General features: G+C 34.9%; 3 protein-coding genes across 4 annotated transcripts; 1 reads left to right on the forward strand and 2 right to left on the reverse strand.

Moving 5' to 3' along the window:
* On the forward strand, nt 198-2,701 carry LOC107622491 (reticulon-like protein B1). The gene is made up of 5 exons (XM_016324416.2): nt 198-602; nt 1,461-1,641; nt 1,748-1,889; nt 2,015-2,084; nt 2,118-2,701. The coding sequence occupies exons 1-5, from the start codon at nt 398-400 to the stop codon at nt 2,285-2,287; spliced, it is 768 nt and encodes a 255-aa protein (XP_016179902.1). The 5' UTR covers nt 198-397; the 3' UTR covers nt 2,288-2,701.
* Nucleotides 3,399-8,098, reverse strand: LOC107622515 (golgin candidate 3-like). Its single transcript, XM_021114313.1, has 10 exons — nt 7,595-8,098; nt 6,714-6,812; nt 6,233-6,352; nt 5,532-5,624; nt 5,236-5,371; nt 5,077-5,141; nt 4,435-4,602; nt 4,256-4,301; nt 4,033-4,223; nt 3,399-3,933 (listed from the first exon to the last, which is right to left on the reverse strand). The coding sequence occupies exons 1-10, from the start codon at nt 7,814-7,816 to the stop codon at nt 3,619-3,621; spliced, it is 1,455 nt and encodes a 484-aa protein (XP_020969972.1). The 5' UTR covers nt 7,817-8,098; the 3' UTR covers nt 3,399-3,618.
* On the reverse strand, nt 10,082-13,599 carry LOC107622466 (pentatricopeptide repeat-containing protein At3g53700, chloroplastic). 2 transcript variants are annotated; one of them, XM_016324370.2, is made up of 2 exons: nt 13,358-13,599; nt 10,082-12,868 (listed from the first exon to the last, which is right to left on the reverse strand). In XM_016324370.2, exon 2 carries the CDS (start codon nt 12,731-12,733, stop codon nt 10,439-10,441), a length of 2,295 nt encoding a protein of 764 aa, XP_016179856.1. In that variant the 5' UTR covers nt 12,734-12,868; nt 13,358-13,599; the 3' UTR covers nt 10,082-10,438. The 2 variants fall into 2 exon arrangements, with proteins under 2 accessions (XP_016179856.1, XP_016179863.1); XM_016324377.2 differs by having other exon boundaries at nt 13,354-13,599.

The raw sequence follows: 13,835 nt of genomic DNA on the forward strand, positions 1-13,835 counted from the left end.
GTAAATACAAAATATTTTATAATTCTAGTTAATCATATTTCATTATTTAAGTAATTTTTATACACTTATAGTAAAAGTGTAAACTTAAAATTTATTTGAGGACATTAATCAAAACGGCGTTAAAAGCCTGGACTCTATCAAAACGCATGCCGCTTAATTCACGTCCGTTTCTCTATGTACCAGATTCAAATTTCTCCGAACCTTAGGCTCGGTTTCCGAGCCTCGTTCTCCGCAACACTATAAAATGAAAGCGAGAGATTCTCGTTTCGAACCCTAACATTTCGCTATCACGTTTCACACACACTCCAGCTCAAAAACAAGCTTAATAGTGTGAGCTTCGTTTTCTTCATCTTTTTAAATCTGAATTCGAAGATTTAGGGTTTGTGTTTCGGAGAGAATGGCTGAAGAACAGGAGAGCACTGTGACCAGCCAGGAGTCGTTGATCGAGAAGATCGCCGATAAGATTAAAGGCCACGATTCTTCATCATCGTCCGATTCCGATTCCGATTCCGAGAAAACCGCAGCTTCGTCAATTAAGGAGAAGGTGTTTCGCCTCTTCGGTAGAGAGAGGCCTGTTCACTCCGTCCTCGGCGGCGGAAAGCGTATGAATCTCTCTCTCTCTCTCTCACTCTCTCTCTCTCTATGATGTGCTTACACGTGGTAGTGGTAGATCTGTGATTTGAGCTGATTCTGTATCTGATTTAGTTTGTTTATTGAGAAAATGTTTATAGGAAATGATGTTAGTGCTACATTTTGTTGAATTATTCTATAGATCTAAGTTTTTAGCTGAAATCTAAAATCTAAAATGTGATAATTGTAGAATAAAATGTGAAATGATTCGAGTTTTTTTTATATTCTAATTTTATGTACCTGGAGCTGTTTATTATGCTTGATTTCTATTACAACTAAAAGTGACAATGTGAATACATAATTAGAGAATTAATAACAGTTAGAATCTTATGATGTTTTTTTTATTTTTTTTTTTATTTTTTTTATAGTCCGTATAATATAAATAGATAAATCGCAAACCATTAAGAAGATAATCTTGACATTATGTCTAATCTATACATAATATATGCTATTTTTACTAAGATATCTTATGAAAAATCTTTCAAGTGTTAATGTATATATATCTTTGTGGAATTCATATACAACATCATATATTACTACACATATATTATATCTTGTTTATCTCTGTGATAAACTTATTCTTACATTGTATAATTTTGATGCACTGCCGCTAAAGATGTATTATGTATGCATTCAATTATACATTAACTAACTACGTACTACACCATGTGAATGGTCATCTAAAAGATCTTTGTGATAGGATAAAATCTCTCCGTGTCAGTGTATCAAACATAAAATGAACGATATATTCCAAAAATTTTACATAGTTTTATTTTTTAAATATTGTTCTTATGGTTTTGAATATTGTTCCAAAAATTAATTGTTTACAGCTGCTGATGTGCTATTATGGAGGAACAAGAAGATATCCGGTGGTGTGCTTGGAGGAGCCACTGCTGTTTGGGTCTTCTTTGAATTGCTTGAATATAACCTTCTCACTCTTGTTTGTCACATTTTGATCCTGTTGCTTGCTGGTTTGTTCTTGTGGTCCAATGCTCAGACGTTCATCTACAAGTGAGACTCGAAACTTGTTAGCATAGAACTGACAGCATAGTCATGTGGGTTTAGATCATGTTGTTTTAACTAATCACTTGCGTGTAATGTCAAATAATGGTTGTAGGAAGGAGCCTCACATCCCACATGTTCATATTCCAGAAGAACCATTCCTGCAAGTTGCATCTGCATTGAGAATTGAAATCAACGCTGGATTTTCTGCCTTGCGTAACATTGGTGCTGGAAAGGATTTGAAGAAATTCCTAATTGTATGTAGTCTAAAACCTCCTTTCTGTCATTCCTAAATACTATTTATAACTAATTTTCACAAATTTTGTATTAAGTTTAATTTCGGCATTACTAAATACTGAGGATTGTTTTTTGAAAATATCAGGTTATTGCTGGCTTGTGGGTTTTATCTATTATTGGTAGCTGGTGCAATTTCCTGACCTTGTTCTACATAAGTAAGTACAGTTTACAGGCTTTGGTTTGAGCAGCTTTTGTTTTGTTGCACACCGTCCCTGTTGTGTATGATAAGTACGAAGATAAGATAGACCCCTTGGCTGAAAAGGGTTTCATTGAGTTTAAAAAGCAATATGCTGTGTTTGATGAAAAGGTGTTAAGTAAGATCCCTAAAGGTCCGTTGAAGGCCAAGAAGTTAGCCTAGTGTTTAGGGTTGGTGTGCCCCATAACCCAACACAATAGAGTTGCTCTGCTTGAGTACTTTTATATACCAGAGCCTCGCATCTTTTGTCGTATAACCATGGCCTTGTTAAAGTTTGGTTTAAGCTTCAATATTTAGTTTTTAAGTTTTGTTACAGGCATGTATGGATTTTGCTGTCTATGTTTTCTGGGCTTGTTTTTAGTCCTTGAATCAGTAATTCTTATTGTGAGCTAAAAAACCTCACCTCTTGTTCTTATTGCTGACTTCGTGGTGCTTGCTGGTAAATAGAATTGCCGGTTCATGATTACGGAAAAGTTTTGTTCTTTACAAAAACAAAACTCAGGCTCTTTAGTTTCCATACTTTTATTTGTTGCCCACTACTTTTTATATTATTGTTGTACTTTGACTCGTGATTTATTTTGTGTGTACGATTACTTATTTTTAATTGTGTTATCAGATAGTATTATATGCTTTGATTCGGAATGAGGTTCTAAATAATACGTAACATTAGCTATTGATTAGCAAATTTACTAGATGATTCCTGAGTTTCTTGTTTTGTTATTAGACCTTATGTTTTGATTCGTAACGTGATTCTAAGACTTCTAAATAATGTGTAACCTTGGTTATTGATTAGTTAATTCACTTGCTGATTCCTAGGCGTTCTTTAAAATTTTGTTGAATCTGAAGGTAGTGGAAATGTCGTTACGGGTATGTATACATGCATTGGGTTGTTAGCTTCTCGTCTCTACGGTTCACATTTTTAATTTTGAAAAATATTTAATTCTAATCTAATTCATCTCCTTGATTATTTTTTTAATTATAAAAATTAAGAAATAATATATTGTATGAATTTTCACTCATTTATATTTTAAGAGAAAAATAGTTGAGAAGATGTATTAGTCTTTGTAATCATTACTCTTATTTTATAAACGCTTATTAAGAAGTTAGAATTTTTTGAAAGCTCAAAAAATCTAACTTTTAAAACTTCCAAATGGTCCTAAGTATTAACAAAGACGTCATACCAAACATCGCGATCGTTACACTACATTAACAAGGGAGTCGAGGACCACATTCTTACAGGTCAGTTTGCAATGAACAAATAAGACAACAAAAATATCGCTGAATAGTGCATACGAATTGATATGCATCACAAAATTGAGCATATAACCTTAAATTTTTAAACTATGTACACGTGAATCCACCCGATATGACGACGGTAATGTTTAAATTAAGACTAATTTTGAATGTGAAAGAATTAATTGAAAATCATTGCATGCCTACATTTTAACCACCAATGATCTATACTTTTTTGATTAATTACATAGTTCCACTATTTAAAATCTTGGAAGCAGGTCTGAACTAGAAGGTTTTTCATCAGACGGGGTAAGAGGAACTGTTGAGAACTCGGAGTTAAAATTAGAGATACGAGGGGGAACACTAATTTTCTGATTAATTGAGAAAGCAGAAGCTGTTCTATTGCCAAGCCTGTGGTTGGAAAATGGTGATATTGGTGGAGCAGCAGGAACAGTATTTGGACCTTTATCTGGTGAATCCTCAATAGGGTCAGCAGTATTTGCTGTTGATGATTCCCTCTTTTCTCGTTCTTCGGTTTCCTTGAGAAGAAAATCAACCCACAGATCCGCAATGGACTGAAAAGGGGGAAAACGCTTCATTAAATCTCAAATCACATTGCAATATTTTTGCCAAAAAGAGTAAGTACTTGTAAGTGGTTAACTAGAACAACTTACCTGATCATTGGATCCCGCACTTGCAGCTGTGTCAGTTGAACTTCCTCTCAAGATGCCTCCAACCAGGCGACCCGGCAGACCAAGAACTCCACGAACTTTACCACCTTGTTGAGCAGCACCTATTCTTTGCTTGTCTTCATCAGAGAATCCAAGCATGCGAACCATTAGATCCAAAACCTGTACCCCAATATCACACATTATGAGCAGGATCAAATATGACTACATTTCCTGCTAGTTTCAAGAGCAGCCTCAATTTCATTCTTTTCCATCTAACAATAAGGAGAACAATGGGTTATAGTAGAGTGCATTTTAGAGGTAAATATCACAAATTCACAACTAAAAAATATGTCTTTTACTGATAAGCAATAAATTTAGGGGACAGAAGGTGACAAATCTACTAACCTTAAGAGTGGCATTTTCCTTCTCTAAGGTTTTGACAAGTCTTTTCAAGCTATCCACTGCCTCACCTGCTACGTCACTTTCCCTTCTAGTTAACTCAATTTGTAGTCGCTTTATTTCTGACACTTTCTCATTTAGTTCATCACGTATTTTCGTCATCTCCATAGATGTCTTCCAAGCAATAATATGATGAGTTTAGCTAACAAAAATCTAATAAACACCCATGGCATTAGAGAAGATTGCAAGTAAACCAGTGTGATCCTTGTCAGTAGTCCTATTGCAATATAAGACTTTAGAGTGTAAGGAAGAACAATTTATGATGAACTTCTAAGAGATTGTTTTACAACTTTATAGTGAGCTAAATCATTGTCAGCAATAAAACAATGATAAAAGTATCAAATACAGAAGAAATCTCCAACTGTACAGCACAGTGAAATGCCATGTATAGTTGTACACCTTTTGCTTTATCTCGATTAATAGCTCTATCTAATTTTAAGTTATGACCTCCCCATAGTATAACTACAAACAGAATGATTCTTTTCATCTCACACACTTCTAACATAGATGATGTGTTGGGCTAGATGAGTACGGTGAGCAAAAGAATGCTTCAGTTACAATGACGAAATATATATAATATAAACTCACTTTGTCTCTATCCAACTTTAATATTTTAAGCTCCTCCTGAAAGGACTTGTTCAATTTCTGTTCCTCTGACATTTAAGTGTAGAATCAAATCGTTAGGCAACTTAAATATATAGACCAAAAATTACAATAACATTTAGATTCCAGATGAAGAATAAAAACCTTGGCATTTTAGCTGAATCTTTGCCAATCGAGCGCGTTCTTGCTCCATTTCCAACTTCAACTTTTCTATCTCAGCTGTATGTTGTACAGCATCTGCTGTTGGCCTATTTCTTCCATCAACTAAATCTGCAAGCTCCTAGAAGGCATTCATACATCTGTTGTCAAATTCACTCATCACTAAAAGTAAACTTACAAAAAAATATTAATAAATCAAAGTTCCCAGATAAATAAGATTTTAATAGATATAGGACGAAATCAGGAAATTACTTAAATTCAGAAATCTAAGTTGTCATTACCTTCTCATTTCCTTGTAAATTTGAATTTTTAGATTCCGTCTTACTTTGGGTTGTGAACTTATTCTGTCGATTGGGTGATTGGTCATTACTTCCCTGCACAAATATTTTAAAGCAGTCGGCATGAGTACTTATGTATATGTACAGACCAGAAATGCACCGAAAAAAGGAATACTCATGATCAGATTACAACAGAAACATAGCATTCCCATAGTTGTGAAGGAGAAGAGATCAATATTCGAAGGCTAATAACATGCATTTCAAAACAGTACATAGATCTTAAAGTCCACTCTCACACATAACATAATATGTAAGAGAATATTGAGAAATGAGAAGAGACATATATACCACAAACAAATATTATAAAAAGAAAGAGCTTAAAGATCCTAATGGGGGATAAATCATTAAGTCAGGAGAGATTACAATGCCATAGCCTTTGAATGCATAGAAGTGGCAAAGATAATGCTATTTCATATTGGTAAGTATAAATCTCTATAAGAAAAAAAAATATATCTTTCAAAAAAGTAAATTAAAAAGTGGATTCACTCAGGAAATAACCCTATCTTCCTGCTCAGAATTGAGGCTCACGAACTCTCAACTTAAAACTAAGACACAGCAAGGAATATGGAATTGCTCATCAAGCATCCTTCTCAATCACTAGTTAAATAAAATCTCATACAAATAAGCCAAATGTGTAGGTCTACCTTGACAGAATAAGTTCCACTTGTTGATGCTTCAGTTCTGGAGACTCTCAATGCAGCGCTAGTAGCATCCAAATGCTGTTTTAATGAGCCATTTTCTTTATTCAATCTAACAATGTGATCCTGTACAGTTGGAATGAGTGTGGTTAATCTAATCAAAGGCCATCAATTAAAAAAAGGGGCTAGTTAATTAACAATTAAGGTAAATTGTTAACTGACCATTTGAAACCTCCATGTGAGATACCACCTATTTAATATATAATTGTATTATGCATTGAAGAAAAAGAAATACCCTCATGTTACAGGGGAAGGTGGAAAGGATAATAGCTCTAGATTTAGGAAGCAAAAAATCCAGAATTTCTAAAGATATTTTTATTTCAAAACGCAAAAGCTCAATAGAACCAAAAGTAAGAATGTATGCAGCAAAATGAAATAGATCATTCAGAAGAGACTAGTTCATGTATTCCATGAGTAAAAATCATACCTCCTTTTCTTTTAATAGAGCTGCATAGTTAACTGAAAGAGCTTTAATTTCTGCCTCTGATGCCTGAAGTCTCTTGATTTCTGCTTTGTATTGTTCTATCTACAAAAAGCACTGGAAAAATTGAATTGACATGTTTTTTTCTCTTACTCTACCAAAATGGCATCTTATTAACCAGCTGTAGTCAGTACTAAATATAAAAGCAGACTATCAACTCCCGAAAGGTTTCTGTGTAAAAAATCGTAAGAAAAGGTAACATATATCTCTTAAGTAACTAATTTTCTATAGACCAGTCTAGACAATGGTTCATTGGCAACTTCTTGAAGTACAATAATTAATTAATAATGAGTTGATGACTTGATGACAACAAGAACCAAGCCTTTTTCTGACTTTTCTCACCGGAATGGCTTCCTCATAATCTAAGCTTAAAACTGGAGTGAGATGTCACACTGCCTCTAATTGTTCCAGTTTATATCTAAGCTTAATAAATAACATTAACTAAGCTTACAATGTTGACACTTAACAGTACGTTATAACACTAATTTAAAAAAAAACGTTAGAATTAATTATCCATAAGCGTGATAAATTAAATTATAAGCGAATAAGAAGCTCGTATATCTAAATACTGTCTTCTTCCATTTGTTTGTTTTCGATTTGATAATATCTCGTAAATCTATCTCTAGTCACTTTCTCTAATAATAATATCTCGTTAATCTCAATTGCATGAAAACTAAAACCCTAGAGCTAGCTCAATTCCAGAACCAGATTTATTTCCACCTAAGCTTATCAACGATTCGCGCGTTCATTCATTCACATTCCTCATAACAGCTTCCAGAACCTCAAACAGTTAAAAATGCTTCAGAGAGAGAGAGAGAGAGAGAGACCTCGGAAAGAGACGGATGCGCGTGATCGGTGCCATTTGCGAGGGGACGAGATCTAACTGCCGGCGATTTGGAATGAGCGGAGCCGTGAGAATTCCGACGATCGGAGACGGCGGCAGGACTTCCGGCGTAGATGCTAAGGATTTCGTCATCGTCGTCGTCGTCGTGAACGTCGAGTGCGATCTTGTTCAAGTTCTCCTTCAAATTAGCAATGGTGCCCCACATCTTTCAAAATTTTCCCAAATTTACATCAAATTTGAAAACCAAAAATAATAATAACAAAAATAATCGATGAAGTATTATAATAAATATATTATTAGATGAATGGATAGAGATAGATGCATCTGTGATGATTGTGGAATCGAATTTGAAATTGAAATGAGTGAGAGTGAGGGAGCTACTTCCAATAATGGCAATGCAATTTCGGGATATTTGTGTTTCTCTTTTTTTTCTGATGAGCTTAGATCTCAGATTTAAACGGAGAAGGAGACAAGTAAACAGAAAAAGAGAGGGACCCTTCTAAATTGTATTTCTTCTCATTTTTTTTTCAAATAAATAAAATTTGAATTTTATTTTATTATTATTGACATTTTTTTTTAATTTTGAGCCACGTGGTGTGGTACGTCCAGGTGCAGCTACATTGAAGCTGAAGAGAAGTGTTTTGGCAGCAAATCGTTTTTCGGTTCTTTTTGTATTTTACCAACCAATATATTTTCCCTTTATATGTTATTTAAGTTTCTTATTTACTTATATATATTATTAGGTAAAAATTCGCAAGTAATTATTTTATGTAAAATTGATATTTAAGAACTATTAAATAATTTGATAAATTTAATTAAATTATTATTTAATAATTTTTAATTATTAATTTTATATAAAAATAATTATATTTAAATTTTATTTTTTAATAATTAAGCATGTGAAAAGTTGAAGTTAATTTTAAAGGATTTATCATATATTTTATTAGTACAAGACTACAAGTTTTACATTCATAGGAAGATTGATAATTAATATTAAAATTAAAAAAAAAGTTTATAAAAATCCAAATTCCAAATCCAACTGGCATAGAATATTCAGTTGTTGACTATTCAGACACAATCACACAATTGACTACCCACCACTACATGCACTATTTTAACAAAAAATCTAAAAGAATATTCTTCTGGGTTTTTGGGGTAATCGGGTACAATTTGGGCTTTAGGCCCGTTTCTTCTGAAAAAAAAATGTGTTAGTTTCATTAACATTGGGGGTTTAGCACGTCCAAAAAAAAAAAAAAAAAAAAAAAAACATTGGGGGTTTAGCACTTTAGCTATATATATAAATGGAGCATGCTCGTTCAGCTAACTGCTGCATCATCTTCTCTGCTTCTATTGTGTTAACGAATTTTAGGGTTTTCATTTAGTTGAAGCCGCAGCTACGTGTTCTTCGTTTTCTCTATTCTCAATTCATCGTTAGTTTATTCTAAGCTGAATAATTATAATAAGATAAGATGCTATGAAGAGAAACAAGGAAGGATGGTTAATTTCAACCATCGATTGCGGATTTATCTGCAACATGATCCCTTCCAAGTTATTATGGTTCGTATTCACTGAGCATCTTCTTCGTCCTTCATCCTTCATCGTTCATCAATAACAAACCCTAGTTTTTTTATTTCGTTGTTTAATTTGAGATTTGGAAATGGAATCAGTGAATCGAAGGTCCTATGGAGGATGCGCCATAAATCAGTGCGTGATTCTTCAAGTTTGCTTTCGTACATTGATCGATTCGATGTCTCGTTAACGAATCGAATGAGTTTTAATCGTTTGGTTCGGTTTAACGGTTAATTTAGATAATCGCACACATTTATGTAACTTAATTAGGTACTTAAGTGTTAATTAAGTAGCATTAGTATTTAATAAACCGAATGCGAAGATCCCAGCAGAGGGGCGAGTAGCTCTTCGTTAATGAGGCCTCTCTAACTATTACTATCAGTAACCTTCGCAGATTGATTTGCCGAATCGTAGGATTGCCAAAATGCTTCGTATTTTTGGTGCATCTGGAAAATTCGGCTACATCCAAAAATAAAACAAATCACTTCAATTTATTCAACTATAGCTAAATCCTTTATTACACTATGAGTTCAACTTTTTCAAGGTGAAAACGGTTATGTATTGTTTATAGGATTCTGTTAATGATGATCTAATCCCAAGTTCATAGATTCTGAATGAAGCGAGACGATTTTAGTCAGAATAAGTTTAATGACACTTAATATAAAAAAATAAAAATAAAAAGGTGACATAATAAATTCAGGGGCAAATGACCCATATAAACCAAGCTGATTAGTACAATTCGAAATATACCCGGTGCTTGGTTTATATGGTCATTTGCCCTAAATTCAGTAATTATGTCAAGCTTTTATTGACAATTGACATCAAAATATCAATTGAAATATTATCTGAAAAAAAGAAGTACCTGCATTGTTGGGTTGCATCAAATAAATTAGAGTTAATAGAAAATGAAGGACCAAATATATATAGCAGAATTTTCTAATAAGTAGCAATGTAGCATTATGTGTAGAAGTGAGTTTTCTGTTTCTCTGGCCCTAGATCCACCTAGAGACATTCATATGAATGCTGAGAGCCTAACAGTAACTTCAAACCTTTTCAATTTTTCCCTTAGAGGCTAAAATTAAAGTACTCAGTAATAACTTAATAAGGCCAACTAGAACAAAGCCTTAATTGCTAAAATACATGGACAAAATTTATGTAACAGAAACTTATCCGGTGTAAAAAGGTGCTTTCCGGTTGTTATACACGTTGGAGCATCACCATAGTAAAGTTACAACAAAACAGCAAAACCTTTTCACCACTAAAATCTTCTGGGCTTGTTTTGCCTTTCTAATATACCACCAAGATTGGCCAATGCATCACTAAATTTTTGGATCTTGAGGAATCCCCTAATCATAGATGTTTCCCCCTGCGATAACTTTGCTTTCTCCATCACCATATTGATGAGTTCAATGAGTGTCTCCTCCCTGGACAAAGAACAAAGACCTTCTGCCAAGAAACAAAACGACGGGAACTCTGGCAATATTCCTTTCTCCAGCATCTCGACGGTGAAGTCGACAGCCTCTTGTATGGAACCACCACCATTACAAAGGCCGCGGAAAACGATTTTGTACGTTAAAGCATCCGGAGGATCAGCTTTCTCCATCATTTCTCTAAACAGCCTCATACCTTCTTTTATTCTCTTTCTTTTAAAGAGTGCTTGAAGCACCGGGTTATAAGTGCGCGGAGTCAAGACCATACCTTTCATCTGAACTGATCTGAGAAGCCTACTTGCAACCTCTGTCCTACCAGCCTTACACAGTCCTTGAACAAGGGTCCCATAGGTTACAATATCTGGTTCAATCCCATTTGAACTCATGGTCTGCACAATTTCAGCAGATTTCTTTATATCCCCATTTCGGCAATAGTGTGCAAGCATTGAATTATAAGTGTACTTATCCGGCTTTAATCCTTCCGTTATCATCTGATCCATAAGTTGTGCAGCTTCTTCTGTTCTTTTACTTTTGCACAGGCCATCAATGAGAGTGTTATAGGTTACTGAATTTCTTGACACACCCTCAAGCTCCATCTGGTCGAAGATCTCCTCAGCTTCTTTAATCCTTTTGTTCTTGCACAAACCATCAATCAGAGTATTGTACACTACCACATTCCTAGTGCAGCGATTTGCCTCCATTTCTTTAAGTAGCAACAAAGCTTCTTTAAGTTTCCTCTCGGAGCATAGGCTGTCAATCAATATACTGTATGTGAATTCATTCGGCCGACACCCTCCTTTCTTCATCTCCTTGAACAGCACCATAGCAATTTCGCGATTACTGGCCATGCAGAGGCCTTGTAGCAAAGTATTGAACGTGGAAACATTGGGCAAAATCCCCCAAGAAGTAAGCACGTGGACGAGTTTAGTGGCTGCCTCAACATGGTTCTCCTTGCACAGAGTGCTAATCAGCATGTTGTAAGTTTCAGTGTTCGGTGAACAATCCTTTGAAAGCATCTGCTCAAGAATCTCAACCGCCTCATCAACCTCGTCTGACCTACACAACCCAAAAATCAATGAGTTGTACGTGTGCACATCCAAGTCGAACCCTCTCTCGAGCATGAAATCCATCATCTCCAAAGCCTCCTTGATATTCCCAGTCTTGCACAATCCATTCACCAATGCATTTAGTGTAACTTGATTTGGGGAAAAACCTTCGTCAGAAACCCCGTCAATAAACCTCAACGCCTCCTCAACTCTCCCATCTTTGCAAAAACCATTCACGAGAACATTCACCGACACATTCGTCATCAGGCACCCAGACTCAACCATCTGTTCCTTGATCCTCAAGGCACCCTTCATGTCACCTTCCTCAATGAAACCCTGCATCAGTGTTGTGTATGTCATCTCATCTGGCACCAGACCATAACTCCCCATATCCTCAAGCATCAAAATTGCAGGTCTCAACTGATGCACCTTGCACAGAGCCTTAATTAAGATATTGAAAGTTGAAACATCAGATCTAACTCCATTATTAATCATCTTCGAATGCAAATTTTCCACTAGCCTAAGCTTTCCGCCTTCAACAAGAGCATTTAAAGCAATGTTATAAAAATGTGTATCAGGCTTCAAACCAAACTCATTTTCCATCAATTGGAAGAGTTCGATAATCCTTTCATGTGAGTTAAAATTAGCATAACTCTCAATGAAGATTATAAAAGTACTTGAATCGACAGTGCAATTTGTAGACTTCATTTCACCAAGTACATTTAACATTGAATCTAAGTAACCAACATTGCCAAGATGACGAAGGATTTCATTGTAGACGGTGAGATTGGGTGAGAAATTGGGCTGCTTTGCCGCCCATTGGAAGATGCGAATTGCAGACAACTCATCGTTTTGACAGCGCAAGAGATCAAGGAGTTCGGTGGGTGAGAAATTTGGTGGGAGCGGGTGTTGATGGTGTTGGGGTGTTATTGCGGAAGCTGAAGACGAAACTACAGAAACTTTGAACGTTTGAATGGAAGAAAAAGAAGGGGGAGTGAAGAGTTTTGGGTGAAGTTTTGTTGTTAGTGTGTGGGGGAGGAGAGGGTGGTGGTGGAAGTGAAGTGATGACAGAGCCATTGGCAATGGAAGCTACAGCAGCTCACAGGAGGTTGCAGTGCAGCAATGTTTGTTCAGAGTCTTCAATGTAATGCAGGATTGCATTGCACTGGTTGTGATTTACAATGCATGTTCTACTTTGAAGCTGTTTGGGTCCTGCATTTGCATGAAAACTTGCATTACTTTCTTTAAGTATTCTAAATCATTAGATAACTCCCAACCTATAAATCACATCATACATCACTTATTTAAAGAATATCGCTATCTCAGTAAATTTACAGTTAGTGAATACATATAGTTAGTTAGTGATATTATTAACATTGTCCCTTTTAATATCTAAACCAATAACTGTAATTTACAGTTTCTGATATCACTAACTATTTGAGTTATCACTAACTGATTTCAATGCCTTTGGCTTTATTCAATATGCAACCTGCCTAGGAAAATACCCATTTACAAATTCTAATTAATTACTCAAAATCAGCGTAATTTTAAACAAATACTATATCGAATTATCAACAATTCAATATCAACTTTGAACTTCAGAAAAATTAACTAGCAAATAGATCAAACTAACAATTAACTTTTAATAGATATAAGAGATTTTTTAGAGATTAGAGATTCAAAACAATTTTTTGTACCTACGTGGCTAGAACGGCGACACTGGAGAGAGAAAGAGAGGAGAGCAGCGGCACAGCTACGAAGGAAAGAGCAGAGCGGATAAGGCACGGCGGCGGAGGCGAGGCAGAGGTGGCGAACGGCGAGGAGAAAAAGGGTGCTTCAGGCGGATAACGTAGTCTGCCTCCAACCTTCTAGCTCTCTTAGGCTGTTGCAGATATCACCGCGTCTCTTTTCCTCTTCTTCTTCTTTTATTATTTTTTTTTTCTTTTATCTTTTCTTAGTCTTTAGACACAAAAACAAAAAATCATTTAGTATGATTATAAATACATAATGTGTTATTATCTAATTATGTATATAATTCTTACTCTAATATTTTATTCATAATATTCTGAATAAATAATTGTCCAATTTCCAATTTTTAAAAAAAATGATTTCTTTTTTAAAAATAATTTTCCATTTTCAAAAATTCTATTTTATATTATTTTATTATATATAATTTAAC

Source organism: Arachis ipaensis, chromosome B02, assembly GCF_000816755.2.
Source record: "Arachis ipaensis cultivar K30076 chromosome B02, Araip1.1, whole genome shotgun sequence".
Taxonomy (NCBI): Eukaryota; Viridiplantae; Streptophyta; class Magnoliopsida; order Fabales; family Fabaceae; genus Arachis; species Arachis ipaensis.